This window comes from Herpailurus yagouaroundi, unplaced genomic scaffold (assembly GCF_014898765.1).
Source record: "Herpailurus yagouaroundi ecotype Mexico unplaced genomic scaffold, PumYag 530, whole genome shotgun sequence".
Taxonomy (NCBI): domain Eukaryota; kingdom Metazoa; phylum Chordata; class Mammalia; order Carnivora; family Felidae; genus Herpailurus; species Herpailurus yagouaroundi.
In genome coordinates this window covers 8,106,010-8,128,046 of record NW_024412747.1, presented here as the reverse complement: position 1 = coordinate 8,128,046, position 22,037 = coordinate 8,106,010, and the positions used below count along the sequence as shown (strand labels likewise).

At 54.6% G+C, this 22,037-nt stretch overlaps 1 protein-coding gene across 2 annotated transcripts in view; it reads left to right on the top strand.

Moving 5' to 3' along the window:
* TRIM67 (tripartite motif containing 67) overlaps nucleotides 1–20,697 on the top strand; it is a 53,605-nt gene extending 32,908 nt beyond the window's left edge. Inside the window, exons 2-11 of one of the 2 annotated variants that reach the window (XM_040464845.1) lie at nucleotides 3,115–3,210; nucleotides 4,359–4,481; nucleotides 5,513–5,623; nucleotides 7,195–7,354; nucleotides 9,381–9,526; nucleotides 12,095–12,233; nucleotides 13,572–13,875; nucleotides 16,540–16,702; nucleotides 17,840–19,928; nucleotides 20,242–20,697. In XM_040464845.1, the coding sequence (XP_040320779.1) occupies nucleotides 3,115–3,210; nucleotides 4,359–4,481; nucleotides 5,513–5,623; nucleotides 7,195–7,354; nucleotides 9,381–9,526; nucleotides 12,095–12,233; nucleotides 13,572–13,875; nucleotides 16,540–16,702; nucleotides 17,840–17,905 (1,308 nt within the window). In that variant the 3' untranslated portion in view covers nucleotides 17,906–19,928; nucleotides 20,242–20,697. Of the gene's footprint in view, nucleotides 1–3,114; nucleotides 3,211–4,358; nucleotides 4,482–5,512; nucleotides 5,624–7,194; nucleotides 7,355–9,380; nucleotides 9,527–12,094; nucleotides 12,234–13,571; nucleotides 13,876–16,539; nucleotides 16,703–17,839; nucleotides 19,929–20,241 lie in introns of those variants that run through there. The other variant, XM_040464846.1, reaches the window with a different exon arrangement.
* The last annotated feature ends 1,340 nt before the right edge of the window (nucleotides 20,698–22,037 follow it).

Genomic DNA, 22,037 nt, shown 5'->3' with positions numbered 1-22,037 from the left:
TGAGCATGCTGCTGGGCCCTGGGATGGTGTGTGCTTGGACAGCCTCTCTGGGGGTGCATTGAGAAGAAGGAGCTGGAAAGATCAGGCAGCAAGGCTGGTGGGTCTGGAAGCAGTGTCTACCAAGCTGTGAGATTATTCCCCTTTGAGCTGGGTATTTGCCTAAGGTCACTTGTGTCCTTCAAAATCACTCTGTTCTTGGGCTCCTTGCCACACTCCTTGGTCTACTTGCCAAGCAGGAAGCAGGTGGACAGGCCCTGCGGTGGGCTGGGCTGCTGGGAGGCCGGTGCTGGCCGGATGGAGTGGGGACAGAGCCATGTTGGCTCCAAGTACCAGGAGGAGGGTGAAGGACCCTCACTAATGCCGCCTCTCAGAACTTCTTGCTGGCAAAGGGTGTGCGCAGCAGTGATAGGTCTCCTGGAATCTGTCCCATGTTAGTATGTACCTCCAGTGAAGCAATCAATCTGTTTTGTTTTTTTATCCAGCCAGTGAGGCTTTTCTGAGCCCCTGCTTTGTGCCGGCATCACTGGCTAGAAATGCAAAGACAAAAGACAAAGTCCCCAGCATCAAGGACTATATAGGTTCATGGGAGATGCCTCCCCCCTACTTGGGGAAGGAACTGTTGCAGCCACTGTGGGCCCCATGCTTTGGGAGAGTGTAATAGGGAGGAAGGTGCCACACTTTTCTGGACACTGATAAACTTGCATTTAAAATCCCTATTGTATGGGAATACAAGCTGGTGCAGCCACTCTGGAAAACAGTATGCAGGTTCCTCAAAAAACTAAAAATAGAACTACCCTATGACCCAGCAATTGCACTACTAGGCATTTATCCACGGGATACAGGTGTGCTGTTTCGAAGGGACACATGCACCCCCATGTTTCTAGCAGCACTATCAACAATAGCCAAAGTATGGGAAGAGCCCAAATGTCCACTGACGGATGAATAGATAAAGAAGATGTGGTATATATATACAATGGAGTATTACTCGGCAATCAAAAAGAATGAAATCTTGCCATTTGCAACTACATGGATGGAACTGGAGGGTATTATGCTAAGTGAAATTAGGCAGTCAGAGAAAGACAAAAATCATACGACTTCACTCATATGAGGACTTTAAGACACAGAACAGATGAACACAAGGGAAGGGAAACAAAAATAATATAAAAACAAGGAGGGGGACAAAACATAAGAGACTTATAAATATGGAGAACAAACAGAGGGTTACTGGAGGGGGTGTGGGAGGGGGGATGGGCTAAATGGGTAAAGGGCATTAAGGAATCTACTCCTGAAATCATTGTTGCCCTCTATGCTAACTAATTTGGATGTAAATTTTAAAAAATTAAATTAAAAAAATAAATATATCTTGAAAAAATAAATAAATAAAATCCCGATTGTTGAAGATCCTCTTGGGGCCCATGAACGATCCTGACATCTCAGTCTCTTTGTGGGTGCAGCTTTCTGGGCGATGGGCTGAGTTATCCTGGGACCTGTAACCTTTCAAGGCTGTCCACACCAGCAGCCACTGGCCACATGTGAAGCATTAACTAAATACAATTTAAAATGCACCTCCTCAGTTACATTGGCTACTTTTCAGTGCTCAGCAGCCACATGTGGCTGGTGGCTGCCGAATCAGAGCAGACACGGAATCCTTCTGTCATTCCCGTAAGTTCCATTGGCTAGTCTTCGTGCATAGATACTTATAATATAAAGCGGTACCCCCTGTGTGAGCTGTGGGGGGTGGAGCCTAAACCACCTGGGGCGGGGGTAGGGATGGGGAGGCCAGTGGAGAAAGGAGCAGGACAGAACCCAGACCTCACTCTGACCTCATCTTGAGTGTGGATGCTTCCTGGGTCTGAGGCTCTCTCCTTCTCTCTCCTCATTTTTCCCTGAGTGGTCTTTTCCACTCCATGGCTTCATTTACCATGTTCCCCAGAGACGTTCAACCAGGCTGTGTTGGTACAGTTCAGTGGATCTCAAACTACATCAGATCCCCTGAGAGGGCTTCATAAAAGCCAGGCTCCTGGGCCTTCACTCCCAGTTTCTGATCAGTAGGGCCGAGGGTGGGGCCAGAGAAGTCGCGTTTCAAAGTCCCAGGTGACAGGTGACCCCGATGTTGCCGGTCTAGGAACCACACTTTGAGAATCATTGGTACGGTCTAAAGAATCACCTTCACTGGGGCACATGGGTGGCTCGGTTAAGTGTCCAACTCTGGGCGCAGGTCATGATCTCATGGGTCATGGGATCAAGGCCTGCATTGGGCTCTGTGCTGACAGTGTGGAGCCTGCTGGGGATTCCCTCTCTCCCTCTCTCTCTGCCCCTCTCCTGCTTGCATGCATCTGCGCGCTCTCTCTTTCAAAAGAAATAAACTTAAAAAAAAAAAAAAGAATCTCATTCACAAATTCACCCATTCTGCAAATATTTATGTAGTTCTACCATGTGCCCAGTGCTAGAGGTGAACAAACCAGGCAAGGTCCCTGCTCTAGGGAGCTTACGTGCGGGCGAGGGGAGACCGTCAGTAAACAAACCTGTGTCAGGTGGTGATGAATGTTATAAAGAAGAACAGAGCAGAGCGAGGGGAGAGGGCTATTTCGTAGGGTCATCAGGAAAGGCCTCGCTGACCAGGTGACATTGAACAAAGACCTGAAGCTAGAGGGGAAGGGCGGGCCGGATATGACCCTGGCCTTTCTGGCCCCGTCTTCAGTTTTTTAATTAGCAAAATGTGACTCATGGTCAATATGGCCACAATCAAGGTCATCAGTCTCCAGCAGCTAGGTTCAAAGACCAATTCGATTGCACGTGTATGCATTTTGTTAAAAAGGCCATAGATTCCATCCAGGCTGGCAGTTCCACCTCTGGGTGCCAGCAACTGGTGTCCCCTCCGAGCCCCCTCTGTCCACACCGCCCTCTGCAAGGGGAGGACTCTGGAGGGCTAAGGGGACCGCCACAGGAGGCTGCGTCCCACTTCCAGAGGATGCCTTAGGGCTCCCAGTCCATACGGCTCCAGCACGCGGGATCCGTTCTAGCCCCTCACATACCCACAAGCCTTTCGGGTGCGGCGCAAACTCTGGGCCATTCACGCCGGATTTGTCTTTTCACCGCTCGGTATCTTTTTAGGCCCAACTGTCACAGGCCTTAAATGGAGTTTCCGATAAGGCAAAAGAAGCAAAGGAGTTTCTGGTTCAGCTGAAGAACATCCTGCAGCAGGTCCAGGTGAGCAGAGCTGCAGCACGGGGAGGGCGGGCATGTAGCAAGGGAGGGTCCTGTGGCGAGCGTCTTGTGGGGGACGAACACAGGAGGCTTAACTGTCCTGCTGCACAGCCTCGGACGTTGCAGACATCACCCGCTCAAGCCGCTGACAGTCATGTGGCACCTGACACTGGAAAGGGATCCCACATGCACCCAGTTATGGAGAATCGTAGAACGAGAGCTGGAAAGGGGCCAGCACTCCGTGCGGCCACGGAGACCTATGTAATATCTGTGCGCGGCGCTTCTGTACCCAGGGAATCGATACATCATTTACCGCATAAATGTGTTTACTGTGCCACATACTGAGCCCAACACAGATCAGTAAGTCTCTGGCTTCAGGAGCTGTCCGCAGGGGAGAGGACACACACGCGTGTGCTCTATACGAATGTGCATGCGTGGAGGGCCCATTCATACAGACCGGACCAAAGGCACCGGCTTCTTAATCTTGGATCAGCCCCCCACGAATGACTCCATTGTAATGTCATCACCTCTCCAGAGGCCTTGTCTCCAAACACGGTCACATTCTGAGTTCCTGGGTGTGAGAGCTTCACCAGAGGTCGTAGCACGAGGTCCAGATCCCTGCTGATCTCTGAGACCTAGAAGGATTCTTTTTTAAGAGTGACCGAGATCCCACAGTCTTCCGTTGTTTTCCTGCTTTCCGATTATAAAAAGCAAAAGCATGTATTATAGAAATTTTGGAAAGTAGAGAGTGAGAGAGCCATGGAAAGGTTCACCAATATCTCCCCCCCTGGGGCGACCACCTCACCATTCTGCCATGTTCTTCTGCAATGTAGACACGCGTGTGCACGCACACACAGGACGGAATTATGCTGTGTGCAACTTGTAGCCCCCCTTTTTTCTTCCCAGTCTCTCATGAGCATTTTCCAAGACGTTAAAAACTCTCAACGGACGAGGTTTGCACGACTACCGGATATTTCACCATACTGGTGTGCCAGGATTCATGGTACCTTCTCCTGATTCGTATTTACGTTGTTTCCAATGTAGTAATGTTACAGATGACTCTGGGGAAAGCTTCTCTGAAATACATCTTCGCGGCTAGCACTGGCCGGGTTTCAGCATGTCTTCTGTCTAAAGCTCTCTGCTCCCCCCAGGAAAACGGACTGGACTACGAAGCCTGCCTGGTTGCTCAGTGTGATGCGCTGGTCGATGCTTTAACTCGGCAGAAAGCCAAGCTGCTCACCAAGGTCACCAAAGAGAGAGAGCACAAGCTGAAGGTACGTCCCCGGGTGACGACACCCTCATTTCCCATCGTGGCCTCCACACGTGAGTGGACTGGAGCACACAGTAGGTACTGGGTCAATATTAGGTGGGTGAGAGAATGAATGAATGAGGCAAGGAAGGGATAAGCCAGCGGCCCCGGACGTGCTCACACCCACGTGACTTTCCCCAAAGCCAGCCATCACCCACACTGTCCCTGCAAAGCCACAGTCAGGTGCGCTGAATCCTGCTGTTCTCAGGTCAGAGGTACCCTTCTCCTATCTTCTCTGAAGTCCTGTTTTCCATCTAAGGGACTCCGCCTGTTCTCAGCTTGCAGAGCAAGTAGTGACCAGTGACCGTAGTGAGGCCGCCCTCTGTTCGGGTCGCCAGCTCTGTCACCTTCTTCAGGCCCTCTCTAACATCTCACACATTCGATAATCAGCAATAATAATGCAATATTGTTATGGCATTATTAAATATTAAATATTTATTGCGTTGTTAAATATCCACCACGGGAAGGGGACGGTGTCCCCTCACGGGACGCTGGGCTCCTGCTCCGGGCAGGTGCCGTGAACGCTCTGCGTTGACAGAGGACGGCTTCATTGCCTTGACGGCTCAACCGATTTCATAGACATTTCCCAACTGAAGCAGGAAATATTACTTTCAAGGAAAGGAGGAATGCGTGTTGGGGATAGCCCATGGTTTCCAAGTGAAGAGGCCGAGCCCATGGAGTTATCCACGACCACCAACGATGAAAAGTAAGACAGGAGGTGGTCACTGGTCACGTGGACAGTTTCAGACCGTGCACTTTCTCTAGTGCCCAGGGTTCAGGCAGAGAGTTTGTTCTGTTGGGCGGTGGGTCCGTTTATTCCCCAAGGAAGAGGGCGCATGGAGCTCAGGAGCAGAACAGCCAGAGGAGAGGGTGCAAGGTGGCTCAGACCAGCGCTGCAGCGTCTAGGGCTTTCTCTGTGCTAATTCTCCAACTTCCACTGCAGCCTGGCTGCCCCTCCTCTGATGAGATGGTTACTAGGGGTTCTTTTCATCACAGATGGTTTGGGACCAGATCAATCACTGCACACTGAAGCTGCGTCAGTCAACCGGGCTGATGGAGTACTGCCTAGAGGTGATCAAGGAGAACGACCCCTCTGGCTTCCTACAGGTGAGCCTGCGCACTGGGAGGACCCAGGGAGGCTTGGCTTCCTGCCTCCAAATCCACCACCGCTTCCCAAGCTATCCGGAGTTTTAGGACGGTCCCTACCAGTGGCTTGGAATTGAGTAGATTCTCCCTTGCTCAGAAATTCCCGAAGACCCAGGTTCTCATCTCGTCTGACTCTCGCTAGCTGTGACCCTGATTCTGTGCCCTCGTTAAAAGAGGAGGTCAAATGTCATAATACCTAGGGCCAACGTGTCGTGCATTTATGCTTTGACTTCCAGAGACCCCAACTCAACATTTTCTCCACAAATGGGAAAGGACAGTCTTTGCCAAACAAGCTGGAGGCTTGGAGGAAGTGAGTTAGCAGAATCCACACGGCCCATTACCTCAATGTGCGGAGTGCCACAGGCCTGGACAGATGGCCGCTGCCTGCAGAGCCCATGAAGGCTTGCCAGGGCATCCCTCCAACAGCCAGGCTGACTCAGGGCCACGAGCATCTCTAGAGGACAGGGCAGTGACAGGGGCTCAGCCGTCCATCTATGGGGAAATAATGGCCCCCTTCACTAGTCCCCACGAAGGGTTCACAGGATGGCTCGACAGGGACACGTGTAAGTGTCTGAATGAGCAGGACTTTCCAGCGGAAGACAGCAGAGCTGGGAGTGCAACGGAGGGACAGTTTGGAGCAACTTGGGGGGAGGGGGAGGACACACTGTGGGGAGCAAGCTTCAAAATTCCGGGGATTCAGGAAGCGCTCTCTTCAGACCCTGGGAGGAACTGCTAGTATGTTTCACTTTGCAAAGTACTGGATCTCACAAAAGCAGTATAAGGAAGAATGCTTTTGCATATTTGCTTCACAAAATGGTTTGGCCTGATATCTTCATATTTTTTAATGTGTATTTATTTTGAGAGAGAGAGAAAGAGAGAGAGGCCAGGGGAGGGGTAGGGAGACAGGAAGAGAGAGAGAACCCCAAGCGGGCTCTGCACTGTGACGCCAGCCTTGATCCTACCAACCATGAGATCATGACCTGAGCTGAAATCAAGGGTCAGACGCTCAACCGACTGAGCCACCCGAGCGCCCCACCTGATACCTTTAGATAGCAGGTTCTTCTTTATATTTAAATTATTGCCCTTTTAAAATACGATTTAGGGGCGCCTGGGTGGCTCAGTCGGTTAAGCGTCCGACTTCAGCCCGGGTCACGATCTCGCAGTCCGTGAGTTCAAGTCCCGCGTCGGGCTCTGGGCTGATGGCTCAGAGCCTGGAGCCTGCTTCCGAATCTGTCTCCCTCTCTCTCTGCCCCTCCCCTGTTCATGCTCTGTCTCTCTCTGTCTCAAGAATAAATAAACGTTAAAAAAAAAAATTAAAATACGATTTAAACAATACAGTTCACTTTTATTTGCATGGTGGCATGCCGGCAGGGATCATATACTCCCTGCCCTGGCTGGCCTGAGAGCATACGGCTGACACAGCCCCTTCCTGTCCCCAAGCCACAGACACCAAGCCCTCCTCCTAACCCATCACTTGCTGCATGATTTTCCCTTTGCACATCGAAACCTTAAACTCTGTGCTCCCCTTTAAGATCTCGGATGCTCTGATCAAGCGCGTCCAGGTGTCTCAGGAGCAGTGGGTCAAAGGCGCCCTGGAGCCAAAAGTGTCTGCGGAGTTTGACCTGACCTTGGACAGCGAGCCGCTGCTGCAAGCCATCCACCAGCTGGACTTCATCCAGATGAAATGTAGGGGTGAGCCGTGGTTGGCCCAGTTCTGTCCGTGCCTCTTTTGGAAGGGGCATCCACTCTGAGGGGGGCAGCTTAGTGTCACCAGAAGACGGGTGACACACAGAGTGAGGCAGAGCGGGAGGGGAAGGCCGCCCGAGTCACAGGCCGGGGCCCAAGTCCCAGTTCAGCCTGGGTCACCCTGGGTAGCTGGAGGACCTAGGGCAGGTGGCATCCCAGTCTGAGTCCAAGTTCTCTCCTTTGTAAAAGAGGGTTCTTTGTTTATTCAGACACTTAGTGAGTGTCCACCCTGTGCCAGGCACTGTTCTAGGTGCAGGACACCGCTTTGAACAAGTCAACACACTCGCTCACAAGACTCAGCTGATATTCCAGAAAAGTAAACAGACAGTACACAGATACATCGTCTCATGGCCAAAAGAGGCTTTTGGGGAAAGCGGGATGTTTTGAGGGGAGAGAGATGCAATATAGGGAAAGAACATTCCAGGTGGCAGAGGAGTGGCAAATGCAAAGGCCCTGAGGCAGGAATCCATTTTCTGGGTTCCAAGAAGAAAAGCAAGAAGGTCAGAGGTGAGAGCAGAATGAACAAGGTGGAAGAGGCTGGGAGGTGAGCTCAGAGAGCCACGAGGGACACAGGCTAAGGGTCAGATAAAGTTGCGTGGCTTGCACCAGATTACAAAGTAGCAAGCGATGGCCCAAACCAGTCCTGATCCAAAGGCCGCCTCTCCAGAGGCATCGAGGCCACATTCAGGAGAGGCAAGGAAGCTGTTTGGTTTTTTTAAACCAGAATATCGAATGATGGAGTGCTACACCTGCAGAATCTGTGAGCGCAGGAAATCCTTACCCGCCAAACGTGTGGCCATTTTTACGCCAAAGATGAAACAGGAGTCTTGCACATCTGCGTGCTCCCTCCCACACTCGGTTTGCACCTCGGGCCAGGTTTGGAAAGGCTGCCTGCCCTAGGTGTGAATGAGACGTGGTGCTGAGGAGCAGGAGGAGCCTGGCAGAGTGTGCAGGGGTGCGGCAGAAGATGGGGGCTCGGGAAAGCTGAGGTGCCAAAGGTGGAGGCCTGGAGCCGCTCTGGACGCTGCTCCGGGAGGGATTCACAGAGGGCGTGGGAGAGCCTAGGGATAGAGGGGGACCCCTACCTGTTTGTCAACCGAGGCCCCGGGGGAGTCAGCTACGCTCAGCCAGCCCTGAGACCAAGTCTGTAAGTAAGACAGGGCTGCACCCAGCTAAACCATGGGGGGAAATCTGGGAGACACCCCTAATAACAGGAGCCAAATGGAAATCTGGAAGTTTTACAAATCTGATGTTGCAGTTTTCCCTTTAAAAACTGTCAGTGTGGACTGTATTTATTTCTAAAATCTCCGGAGCCGGAACAAGGCTAGAATATAAAAACTTTCTCCGGATCTTGTTGTGACAGAACTTACCATGATAACATTTGATTCAAATCCCTGATTCCGAGGGTTGACCACTGGATACTCTGATTGCCTCTCCTTCCCGGCTCTGGTTCCCTGGGCCTCTAACGTGCTTCCAGCCAAAGGTTTAAATGCGTCCTTGAATTCACCCCACCAGCACCTTCCCAGCCTAGTGTCAGCTGCACGCTGGCCCCGCAGTAGCTCCGAGGCACTTGGAACCCAGCTCTGTTGGCAACCCTCACAGGGTCCTTGTGGGTCTGAGACTCAAAACTAGGGGTTCTCAGTGGGTAGGTGGGGCTCCTCCTTGGGGCTCCAGATGCAGAGTCGTGGAGGCACGGGCCATGCCTCTCCCACCTCCCACCCCAGATTCCAGGACAGGCTGGAAGTGCACGGTCACCTGAGATCGCGCTGCCCCCACCCTCCCTCTGCCAGCCTTGAGACTGAGATCCCGGGGCTGAGGTGTGCCTGTGAGAGGCTGGGAGGGACCGCAGGGTGGCGCCACCGTTCCTCCTGGGGGCCGGGGGGCCCTGAGATGGGGGAGGAGAGTCCACACAGGTGTCTGGCATGCTGCTGGGGTCCGTGAGCTGAACCCGCCGTTCCTGTTCCTGTCACAGTGCCGCCAGGCCCCCTGCTGCAGCTGGAGAAGTGTTGCACCCACAACAATAGTGTCACACTGGCCTGGAGGATGCCGCCCTTCACCCACAGCCCAGTGGACGGCTACATCCTGGAGCTGGATGACGGCGATGGGGGCCAGTTCCGGGTGAGGCCCTGATGCTGGACTGGGGGGTCCTAACGCGGAGGCCTCTGGACTGCCCTCGGCTCCATTGCTGCCCCTAGAGGGCGTTGGCCCAAACACAGAGGGCTGGTGGGTCTGGAACCTTGGGAAATGGGGCTTCTCTGTCGGGGGCTACGTCTGGACAGCTGGGGCAGGCAGAGGTGACAGCCACAGAGAAAGTTTAGGATGGCCTTTCTGCAGAGACTGACACAGGTCTGAGGCAGAAGAAGAGCTCAGAAAAGGTATCCCCTGCCCTGATCTACTTCCTGCTGCACCCCACCAGTGCAGTCCCGCTATTCCTCAGCACCTTCCCAGATATCCCCGCTCACGCAGGCTCCCCCCCCCGCCCCCCCTCCCCCGCCACTCCCTCAAGGCTCTATCCCTCCTTGCCCCGCCTGGGTCACTGACTGTTCTACCTGGCGAGGTGCTCTGTGGGTGAGGACAGCCACTTGGTAAATGGCCATTGGGTTAAGATGAACTTCTACCTTCGTGTTTCCAGGGATGAAAAGTCATGGGGACAAGAGAGGCTCTTAGTGAGCCAGAAAATGGTGTTCTACTCCCCCATCCGGTAGAGACCCCCCAAAGCCAGGCCCCCTAAAGAACCCTTCCCTGAGTTTTCACACAGCAAAGTTCAGGTCACTGTCAAGTTGCTTTGTTGACCAGGGTCTTCTTAGAGCTCCTCCTTTTCCATTCCCGAGGAGACTGCATAAAGATGTTCCGGAACAGAGCACTGCAACCACGACAGTTCCAACATCCCTTCTCCTGGGGGGCTGCCCCATTCAACAAATCTTGCTGAAGATCAATATTCCTTTCGTTTCTCTCAAAGGGATGTATGCATAGGCCATTTCATTTTCTGTTTGAGACCTACCCTACAAGAACGTAAGCGTTGGGGAAATAATAGCAGCCTTCCCTTGGGAATTATTGGGTCCCGTGTGAATATATGGGCAATTTAGGGGACAGAGGAGTTGAGCAATGGCAGATCGTTCACTGGGTTCAGAACCTCAGTCGTTGTGGCTGTGCAGAGAAGCTAAGGTTGGAAAGAACTCCTGGACTGGAAACCAGGAAAAGAGCCCCTGTTTCTGAAACGGGAAGGGAAGACTGTTTCCGGATGTTAAAAGAAGCAGCCACAGGGCTCACGTACTGATGGCCCCTTCCCTCCGAGACACAGGCACCAGCAAAAGCTGGATACAAGGGCTAGAATTTATGAGGAACCACCTGTTAACGTGGGAAGAGTGTCGGCTTTCAGTGCAGGCAGGCCTGGATTTGAACCCTGGCTTCCAAATGGGTTCATCTGGATCTTGGGCAGGTTTCCAACCTTCTCCGAGTCTCCTTCTGTATGAAATACAACAACAACAACAAACCAATAACAACATCCAAGGGTTGTGTGAGGATTAAAATGCCCTACACAATGCCTCGCACCCAGCTGTTAATATTAATAACTTGGCATAACAAATGAAGAGTGAACCCCCTAGACAACGAGAGAGGAAAGATGTTTTAGACCAAGTAGAAATGGTGACACAGGACGGGGTGCAGGGCTGTGCATTTGAGGGAGTTAATAGGACAAAGGTAAGTTTGAAGTGAGTGGGGAACAAAGTCAATCCCTACTAACGGATCTTTGGGGTCCCCTGCAGAAATGTCTCACCTCTCAGGAGGCCATGAGCAAAGCCGTTCAGGGGGCAGGGGGGCCAACGAGGGGAAGATGGCAACCTCAGGGGTGGTGGAAGTTGGGGAGGGGGGCAGAATGCCCCTCTCGATCCAGAAGCGATCCCGGCCCAAACCCACCTGAACCCACCTGTGCTTGGTCACGCCCTTCCTCTGTCCACTTTTTCCCATCATGGGTGATGACCCTTCTTCTTCTTTTTTTTTTTTTTTTAATTTATTTTGAGAGAGAGAGAGAGAGAGAGAGAGAGAGAGAGAGAGAAAGCACAGGTCAGGGAGGGGCAGAGAGAGAGGGAGTGAGAATCCAAGCAGGCGCCTCACTGTCAGCGCAGGCTCCAACGTGGGGCTCGAACCCACAACCTGCGAAATCATGACCTGAGCCAAAGTCAGACGCTTAACCGACGGAGCCACGCAGGCGCCCCTGTGATGACCCTTCTTTTAAAAGTATTGCTTATTTTGTTTATTTAGCTGCTTTAGCTCATGTTCGCTAGCTTAAATTCCCACCGACAACCAAGAAGGAGGTGGGGGTTTCTGCACCTCCTCCCCTCCTGGAGGAGTGGGTGTCCCTGGGATCCAGGGTTCTATCTGATCGGCTGGCCTCAGCAGAGGTAGGACATTCTCGGGCAGCTGCCTAGCTGGCTACACACCTGCCATCCCTCCCCGCCTCCCTAAGACCCCGTCACACCTCACATTCTCACGGGCAGAGGGTCTGGCCAGCCAGGAGTAGAGTTTGTGCCCAACTTGGACACGGTCTATGACCCTGCCTCCAGTCCTCCAAATGTCCCTTGTTCAAGAACTCTGCTGAGGCGCTAGCACTTTGAATGTCAACATGTTGCTAAGAGAAACTTTCCAAATAACGGAGGCACCTCCTGAGCAGTCTTGGCCGTCTTTTAGGAAGTGTATGTGGGCAAGGAGACCCTGTGCACCATCGATGGTCTTCACTTCAACAGTACCTACAATGCCAGGGTCAAGGCTTTCAACTCCTCCGGCGTCGGGCCTTATAGTAAAACTGTAGTCCTGCAGACATCTGACGGTGAGCACTGGGGTGCTGGGGGAGGACCAGATTCAGGCACGGGCGGATGAGCTTCTAAAGGAGGATGGCAGGGGGTGAGGGGTGGGGGGAGACTATCAGCTGTGCAGGGCAGGGGAGTGAAGGGATGGAGGAAATTCAGCAGCAGCGAAATGTATGCGTCTCCTCCCAGCCCTGTCCCTGCCCTTCTCACCACGGCCCCTTGCCTACTTCTCCCTACTCATGAGCCACAAAAAAAAAAAAAAAAAAAAAAAGGCCATTTCTTCACCCCATTTGCTGGCGTGGAAAAGGAGACAAGGATGTGAGAGGCTCAGGGAGACCCAGGGACTGAGACTGCATAGGACAGACCTGGAGAAAAGGCCACTTAGTCCCTGGGTTTGACCTTCCCCCCAGTGGGAAACTATCCCTCGAACACCTGGCACGAGAGCCCAGATCTGATGGCTCACATACCCAGCTGCGTCCTTTCAGGTTTCAGGCAAGAGGAGCACATCAGCATCAGGGATGTTGGTCATCTGTGTCCTTAGCAGAAGAGATGATGTAAATAAAGAACATGTCCCAACAAGAGCCTGCCCTGCTAACCCGGGCATCCCAGGATGGTGTCAATCCTGTTTATCGTCATCGTGCATCCCAGCACATCCTGCGGTCGCCCTGAGGAAGATGTGACACGCCTGGCTTGTCTCCCCAGGACGCAGGGGAGAGAGGGCAGGGGCAGATGCTGTTGTCAAGGGCACGGCTGGGGACGCTTTTCTGAAGATCACCAGCTTTCTGCCCTTAGGTGCCCTCCGCCCTGCAGAACGGTAGTTCTTGCCCTGAGCACTGTGGTCACGATTCTAGAGTCAGGACCTCACGTCCCGCAGCCTGAGGATATCGGAGAACAGAAGGAGGACTGCAAAACAGGAGGATGGAGCGTGGGGACTTTGGTTATATCACTTCGCCGCTCCGGGTCTCGGATCCCACACCCACAAAGTGGGGCAGGGATTACCTCCTTCCTCTTTAACTTACAACGGCGTAGGAAGCGTAACGGAAGGGTGTCGGAAACCAAGACTCCATAGAATGCATTTAGATTTGGGGCTCCGGGGCTCGAATGTCTGTGTTCCTTGACAAGGCTGGGTTCGTGGGACCGAGAGCTGGGATGAACAGAGATCGGGGAGTGTGTGTGTGTGTGTGTGTTCGCATGTGTGCGCGTGTGTCCCTGTGTGTGCCTGGGAATCACACAGGGAAAAGCGTGTGTGATGCTGGATGCCAACTTGCTGGGAGATGTGGGTGAGTGAGTCTGTCTCCGAGCCCAGGTCGGAGACTGCTAGCGAGTCCCATCCCTGACTCTGCTTCCTTCCTTTCCAGTGGCCTGGTTCACCTTTGACCCCAACTCTGGGCACCGGGACATCATCTTATCCAATGACAACCAGACAGCCACCTGCAGCAGCTATGATGACCGGGTGGTGCTGGGCACAGCCGCGTTCTCCAAGGGCGTGCACTACTGGGAGCTGCACGTGGACCGGTACGACAACCACCCAGACCCCGCCTTCGGGGTGGCCAGGGCCAGCGTGGTCAAGGACATGATGCTGGGCAAGGACGACAAGGCCTGGGCCATGTACGTGGACAACAACCGCAGCTGGTTCATGCACTGCAACTCCCACACCAACAGGTGCGTTGCCAGGGGGGGGGGGGGGGGGCAGTTGGGGAATGAGGCCCCTGTGGGGGACAGCATCCCTTCTGCTAGGCATCCCTGTGGGGGAGGCCTTTCAGCCACTTGGGTGTCCCATTTCCAGGGAGAAGTGAGTGTGTGCCCAAGGGACAGCATGCAACAGAGACTAGAGTGGCCCCAGGGCATGTGGCTTTACAGGTCACCCGGCCAGCCACACGGACCAGGCTCTGCCAGGTTCCTCGGCTGCCACTCCCTTCCCACTTCTGCTCCGTTTCCCTTTAGACACTGTCAGCCAGGGGCACAGCCGGTGTCCTCGCAGCTGTGACCATGTCTCTACAGACGTAGCAGGTGCCATTGCCCTGGCAGTGACCCCCCCCCCCACTGCCCAGCCTTGTGTGGGCTTTGACCCAAGACAGTGCCCCCAAAAGGGCAGGCCTGGGCGTGGCAGGCACTGTTGGGGTGCTCACTGCCGGGGACTCTGTCAAGGGCCCTGCCAGGGCTGCCTTACTCTGAGGCCAGCCCTGGGAGTGGTGTTACCAGGGCGGACATAGGAAGATGGGCCCTTTGGGGTCGCCCTGGGAAGATGTCCCTGATACCTGGGCTCCTTCAGGGACTTGTGGGCACCTTGATCTCTCTCCTCAGAGAAGGCAGTGGGCCCCCCACCCCCCCCCCCCATCATAGCTCAGTGCTTACTTTCTCCTCACCCAGGGATTCCGTGTTCACACCCGGCCTGTGTGTCCAGGGTGGGGGTGGGGGATGGAAAACCTTTTAAGGCCAGCACTGGCCAAGGAGCCCAGAAATAAAGAATGGTAGTCACCTGGAGCTGCCCTCTCCCCGCGCGATCTCCTTCCTGGCCTGCTCAGGGCCATCTCCCCAGGAGGAGCCAACCTCACGGGGCCCAGCTCTAGGCCATGTCAGTGAGCCTGGAGGCTCTCAGTGTTCTGGCCCCAGGAGTCCTGATCTGGGGCAGGGACTTGCCTGAGGGTCCCCAGGGAAGCAGACTGCACCTCTCCCACCTGCCATTTCTCTGGCAGTGACCTCTAGCTCTGGAGGCCTGCGGGAGGGTAGCACCTCGTCCCTCTGTCCCCTCTGCCTGGGCCCTGCAGGCTGACTGGGTGTTGCAGGCTGCCAGGTGCTGCGGGCTGACCCGGCACTGGATCTACCCCCGGCCGCTGTTCCCAAACCACAGAAGAGTGGAGTCCAGCTCCATCTCTACCTGCTTAAACCAAATGGTGCCCAGATACACGGCTGATGGGGGTAATAACGGAGCGTTATTGAGCTTACTTGGTGCCTGAGGCTGTAGGAAGCACCTGACTTCCATGATCTCCCTTAGTCCTCTGAAAAGTACTATTGTGATTGGCATTTTACCCATTAGACCAAGGGCTTAGGTGAAACAAGCGTCCCAAGTCACAGGGCTACTTAGCGGCGCTGTCAGGACTCGGCTCAGAGTCCTCCGGTTCTGGGGGGGGTGGGGCAAGGGAGCCCGGGTAGGGGGCTGCGGTGGGGTGCCCATGAACCTGGGGCAGCCAGCGCTTGGGTGGGAATCACGTGTTTGCGCCTCACGCCGGTCTCTACCGCCACCCGGCGGTCAGTGTCTGAATAGCACCAGGAGCCCGGTCGTAGCTCCCTTTTCCCACCTGCAGGATCCTGTCCTGGGGTCCTGACACCGCTCCCCACCCCCACCCCACGCCTCCCGCCCTGGGGAAATTTGACCTCCTGGGAAGTGCCTTTCCCGTCAGCGCACCGAGTTTTCCTCACGACTTTCCTGTGCTCTCTGCCATGCCATCAGCCCCCAGCTAATCAGCACCTGACCCATCAGGAAAGGCTAAAAATGGTTTTCTCATCAGAGCCGAGCAGCTGGGGTGGAGGATGAGACCTCAGCCCTCAGCCCTCAGCCCTCAGCTAAGGGAAGGGAGTCTGATGGACCCTCTTCTTCCACGGACAGGAAGCGGATCAGCCAGGGAGCCTGGGGAGAGCATCTGAAGAGATGCTTCTCGCGGGCCGATATGAATTCCCACCACTGCCGAATGTGGGATCACAGACATTTATCAAGAGCTCCACAATTTAGTCTCAAGGCTCCACCGCTGGCGCTCATGGGATGGCAACTCGGGACAGGGGACTTGATTCCAGATTCATCTGTCCCCTGCCACGCATGGCTGTTCAAGAGTCCCTGGGATGTTTCGGAGAGCAGCTGAAGTCGAGTGGGCCTCGAGATCTCCCGAAGGGCTGGCTCTCTGCCTCTTTGTGGATCTCAACGTTCACGCTGGTTAAAACTATAACAGGTGCCAAGCTAGTTCTTTCCCTTGGAGGGCAAAGGAGCCTTCCCTACCCAGGCTCCAAGCTCTGGGTGTTCAGGTGGGACCCGCTCATCCACACCCCAATTCCCTGGGTGCCCAGGTCTCAGGGACTGCCAGGAAACCAGGGACTGAACAAGCCGATCCCTCCGGGGTAAGGAAACTTACACGAAGGGTAAGGTCTTCCTGTATGGCCCTTAACTGGAGAGTGCGTTTCAAGGCAAGTCTCACAGCCCAGAAGAACAGCTCCCTGCACCTCCATGAGGGCTGTGTGTTTTAGGTGAGGATATTCCTAGCATCTTCTGAACCACCACCTACATCCCAGGCTAGATGTGGTGGTGATGGGGCTTCCTGGGGCTTCTCTTCCCAGGACGGAAGGCGGTGTGTGCAAGGGGGCTACTGTCGGCGTGCTCCTGGACCTAAATAAGCACACGCTGACCTTCTTCATCAACGGGCAGCAGCAGGGCCCCACAGCCTTCAGCCATGTGGATGGGGTGTTCATGCCAGCCCTCAGCCTCAACCGCAACGTGCAGGTACCACTTACCCTTCCGGGCGGGAGCCCCTCTAGCTGTTCCTCTCGGGGTGCTGGGGCCTCCGAAGTGCACTTGGACGATGTGGGCTATAAAGAAGCTGACTGCTGCCCGCCCGGGCAGAGAGGCACCTACCAGCTCCCCTTGGGCATTCCCTGGGGACAGTCCTCTGTGGCATGATCAGTTCGTACTTGTTCACTTGAGATAAGTGGAGGCGCTAAGCTGCCAGCTTGTGGAGCCACAGTGGGAGGGAGGGGGGAAAAGGGAATGGAGGGGGAGGCAGGTGGGGGTTCCGTTTTCTGGGACGGGTGCGATGGAGGCATTCGTTAAGCCATCAGGAGGAAGTCAGTGCCCCCTGCCCAGCTTGAGCCGATGGCCAGGTATGCGCTGGGGCCTTTCAGGTATGGCTTTCCCCAGAGAGGAGAAGCACAGAGGGGCTGGGAGAGACCAGTCCCAGGGGCTTTGAGTCTCCTTCTGCCCCCTCTCACCCCTCCCTGCCCCCTCTGGCTCCCACCTGAAGCAGGCAGGAATGTTGTGCTTTTAGATCTCAGGGCTGGAGCCAGTCCTGGGGGGCTGGCGAGGGCTCGGGAGGCCCCAAGTGGACAGAGACACAATGGGAGCTCAGTGAGGGGGCGAGGGTGGGAGAAAAATGTGGGGGCACTACCCTTAGCTTCTAGCAGAGCCCTCCTCCCTCTGGGAGTCCTGGCTGTGAATACTGACAGGCCTACATCAATCACTGATTGATTGATTTGTACCTGCACTCACGAAAGGGCTTTGAGGCAGCCTGAAATATAACAGATGTAAGAAAGGAACGAAGGCCATGGGAAGAATGCAGAGACAAATATACAACCCTGAGAACCGTTCACCTGCTGCAATGGAGCATCAGCCTTGCCGGGGCTCCTGGGACAAGGTGGGAAACCCAGGCCCAGACCTGCTCCTCAGGATGAACTCGGGGACATTACGTTAGTGAGACTGGGTGACAATAAACAGCATACCCCGCAGTACAGAGAGGCCCTCAGGCTGCTGCCTGTGGTGACCCCAGCGAACAGGGGGCCTCGCACGCAGCCGCTGGGCTGTCTGAGCACTCAGGATTCTCGTAGTGGCCTCCCCCATCCTCACTGACTGGGTCGTCTTTTCCAGGTCACCCTGCACACAGGATTGGAAGTACCAACAAACCTGGGGCGGCCAAAGTTATTGGGCAACTAGCCTCCCGGCCCCAGCTGTTCACCGGCGTCTGGGAAAAGCCCCACCATCCCTCGCTGAGGTCGAAGGACCCGCGAGGGCAGGACGATCGCCTTGAGGGGTGCAGCCCAGCAGCCGCTCAGTATCTTAGAGACGTGTTTTCTTTGGAGGGTGAGAATAGGTCTGCAGGCCACGCTTGTTGAGGCAGCTGGTTAATAAGTGGCCACTGGTCGGTGGTGAAGCTGCATGTGTGTGTGTGTTTCTCTCATTCCTCCTGGACATTACGAATGCTCACAGAGAAGGAACTTTCTCGAGGGAGGGAGAAGGCATCCGGGGTTTATGATTATGTTTCCTGCCATCTGTTTTCAAAGCTTGTCTTTTTTGCTGGGGGGGGGGGGCCCGGCAAGAGGAGGGCCGACTTTGAGACTGGCATCCTGAGAGCAGAGGCAGGAAGGCACTTCCGGAATCCCACTCCCCAAGTGTTGATTGACCCTTTGCTGGGACACCTCTCTGTCCCGAGGCTGCAGGTTCTCATCTCCTCCAGGAAAGGTTCTCCTTTTTGCTTTTTTGGTCCTGGAGTCTCCACAACATTATGCCCTTGCAGACCTAATCCAAGGTCGATAGAAAGGGGCATTAATCTTGACCTTCACCATTCCCACTGACTTTCACCATTCCCACTGAACTATTGAGAACCTTTAAAATGGTTTCTTTTGGTCCTTCATTAATCATCTCTCTCTCTCTCTCTCTCTCTCTGTCACACACACACACACACACACACACGTCTGCTAAAATGCATTCAGTCAGTTCTTAGTCCTTAAACACAAAAGAAAACAATGGAATTGGAGTGACCACATGAAGCGTGTCTGCTGGCTGGCAGCTGTTTTCTGGAACTGCAAGCTTGTCTGAGTTGCTCTCTTCCAGGCTTTGGTCCTCCCAGGGGGACCGTGGGGAAGCCTCTTAGAATCTGCCTACCTTTTCTTCCAGACCCACCCTACTGTCATCATGAAAGTAGGAGATGGCCCCCCATGGCAGTGGTGCCTCTGCCTTGGGATGGGCAGGTCCTCTAATGAAGGCAGGAAATAGCAATATCAGCATGTCCCTTACACCCCAGACTCCCGGGGTGAGCCTGGCTGTGCCAGAGGCCCAGGCCGGGCCGCCTAGCAGGGCGCCCTCATGGGCCCAGGAGGTCCCCATAGAATCATTTGCATCTCTCAGAAACAGAGCTCGCTTTCGGGGGTCTGAGCCCGGAGCCCGCCGCGGTCCTGTCCCCAGAGCACCTTCCTGTCTCCTCCTGCTCTTCCTCTTTGTCACCTGCCACCTCCATTTCCATCTGGTGGCAAAACTTTCTCCTTTTTAAAAAGAATATATTTTATCAAGCATTTTATTTTTGAGGTTGAGGAGTACCTTGTCCATTTGCTGGATTGGATTTTTATAAAACTTAGCCCATAAACCGGCAGCAACTGTGTTTACTCGGTTCTACCTGCTTGTGTAGACACTGCCCTTGTTTTCTGAGCGGCCAAGGCCAATGCTGTGTAGATCCTGCCCCCCTAGCAGCAGATCCTACAATCCTACCTCAGAGCCCGCGCACCCTCGGACCTCGAGGCTGCCTTGTCCCCGCCGTGTGGGCAGACATGGCCGGCTAGGCCACCTGCCCGGCGTCTTCAGGAGCTGCTTGGTGCTGTTTCGGCCTCCGAGCTCGGGTCCTGGCAACCACCTGCGTGTGGAGCTGAGGTCTTGCCTCTTGGTTCTCCGCCAGTGGCGTGGTTTCTCAGGCACCCGGAGGTCTTCCTCGTCCTGTCCCGGACCCCCGCCAGAGTCCCGAGGGGGATGCAGCCTCCTGCCTGTCCTCCTGCCTGCACCTGCCTCTCCGTTTCACTCCTTAGCCATAGCTCCGGGTGGACTCAGCTTGGAAGCTGGTGAAGCTTCCTGAAGATTGGAGGACACAGAGGAGCCATGGCCTTGCTGGGGCTGATGAAGCATGGCCAGCAGGTCCAGATGCATCGGCTTTGGGAAAAGACTGGCCAGCGTGCTGGGAGTGACACCAGGAGTGAGTGTGGCTGGGGAAGGTGGCAGTGGCTTCCTGCGGCGGGGGCTGGATGAAAGGCTGGGGAGCTTCCAGAATCCTCGAAGCTGGGCTCCCCAGGCGGCCCTGGCTCTGCCTCTCTGGAAAGGAGCTGCTGGAGTTCAGCTGGACTTGGTGACACCCTCGGGACAGCCAGCACCGGGGTCAGAGGGAAATGTGGAACAGAGAGAAGCAGCAGTCCCAAAATGGCGGGGGGGGGGGGGGGGGGAAGGTCTCTTTAGGAAGAAAAAGGTAATTTTTCAGAGGGAAGCCGCCAGAACTTGCCGCCTCCCTGCAGGGGTCAGCAGCTCCAGGAGGCCCCGTGAGTGTCCCCAGCAGGCACCTTTCCAGCTTTGCTCCTCGTCCAGGAACCCAGCAGCACCGTGTCAGGCTGTCCTGAAGCCACCTCTCCTGTCCTCAGCACAAAACACCTTTCAGGGACAAGAACGAACCTAGGAGAGAAGGCAGGTCTGTGCCACACTTGTTTTCGAGGGATCGGCCAAACAAAGAAGGAATCATCAGCGGCTGTGGCCTGACTTACGTCACCCTCCCAGGAAGCCCCTGGGATTCGGAGCAGAGGCTACAGGTCGTGAATTTCTCATTGGCCATCGAATTCCCTGTCCCCTTACAATGTGGTGGCATTTTTGTACTTAGAATTGTATCAAAATGATGCTTTTGTTGGGCTGGCTGAGGAATCACTTGGTGTTTGTCTATCAAGCAGTTTCAGTGAGAAGAGAATTCAAAGTAACTTAAATGTCAGGTCCCAATGCATTGTAAATAATGCCTCCTTGACGTAGTTCCACGGTTCGTGCTCTGCTCGTGAGCAAGTTTGCTCAAAGCATATGCCTTGCCTTTTAGAATGAATCCCTTTTAAGCATCCACTAGCGACTCACCGCAAAGCACCCTAGCTCCTAATTCAAAGCAAAAGCTAAAACATTGCACACAGCCCTCTCTGCCCCGTCGGGGAAAATAATGATTCTAATCAAAGTGGACATCAGTAATCCTGACCCACAAAGTAACTGGCATAAAAACTATGTATACAGTTTTATATATAGCTCTGGGCTGAAATCTTCAGCCCTCCGTGAACTCTGTGGTTGTGACAGCACCCTCGGGCGCCTCGTGGCCCACCGAGAGTGAGGAGGGTCATGCTTTCCAGAGTGAGCCTGGGCAGAACCGGAGTTCACCAGGGACGCTGGGAACAGGTTCGTGCTTCCTGCTCTTGGTGCCCGGGAAAGCCCAGCCTCGAGGTGCCCGTGCCCTCTGCCTACAGATTCTCAGGAAAGGATCACAACGCAGGTTCTACGTGTCCTTCTTCCGGGGACATTTGCATTTTAGCCTTAATTCTGGTTGCAAGTGAAAGGCTCGGTCCCCTGTGAAGGCATGTTTCAGCACAGACGAGCAGACAGTTGTCCTGTGGCCACCCACACGCGGTGAGATGGGGAGGATAGGGAGGGTAGGTAACACTCCGAGTTGGGGGGGGGGGGGACTCAGCACGGGAGTGCCGGAAAACACTCTCACAAGGCCCATGGCTGATGCCAGGGTTCCTCAACCTCAGCCCCCCCCCGGGGTGGGGAGGGGATGGGGTTCTCTTATTGTTGTGGGCTGGCCATGGCCTCCCCACACTAGATGCCGGTAGCACCCCCCCCAAGTGAGGGGTGACGACCCAAAGCATCTACAGACATTGCCAGATGTCCCCTAGGGGACACCCTGGGTTGAGAACCACTAGTGGTTTGTCATGTGTCCATGCGTCAATATGCAGGGTGATGCTGGGGTATCCACTTCAGCGTTACCTGGAAAGCCTGTATCACAATGTATGGACCTTCCTACCCAAGACCAGGATTGTCCTTCCATAGGCCTGCAGTGCTCTGCCAGCTGGGGCAGGTAGGGGGAAATGGAGGTGAGCCACCAACAGAGGCCAAGCTGTCAGGTCTCACTTTGTATTTACTGAAGATGCCCCCACCCGCCCCCCCCCAGAAGACACCCCCCATTCCTAGAAGGCAAAACTTGTTACCAAATGTTTCCTTGGCCGCTTTTGCCTGGAGGCAACAGGAACTTAATGGATTTGTGGCCTATTATCTGGTTTTAAAAATCTAA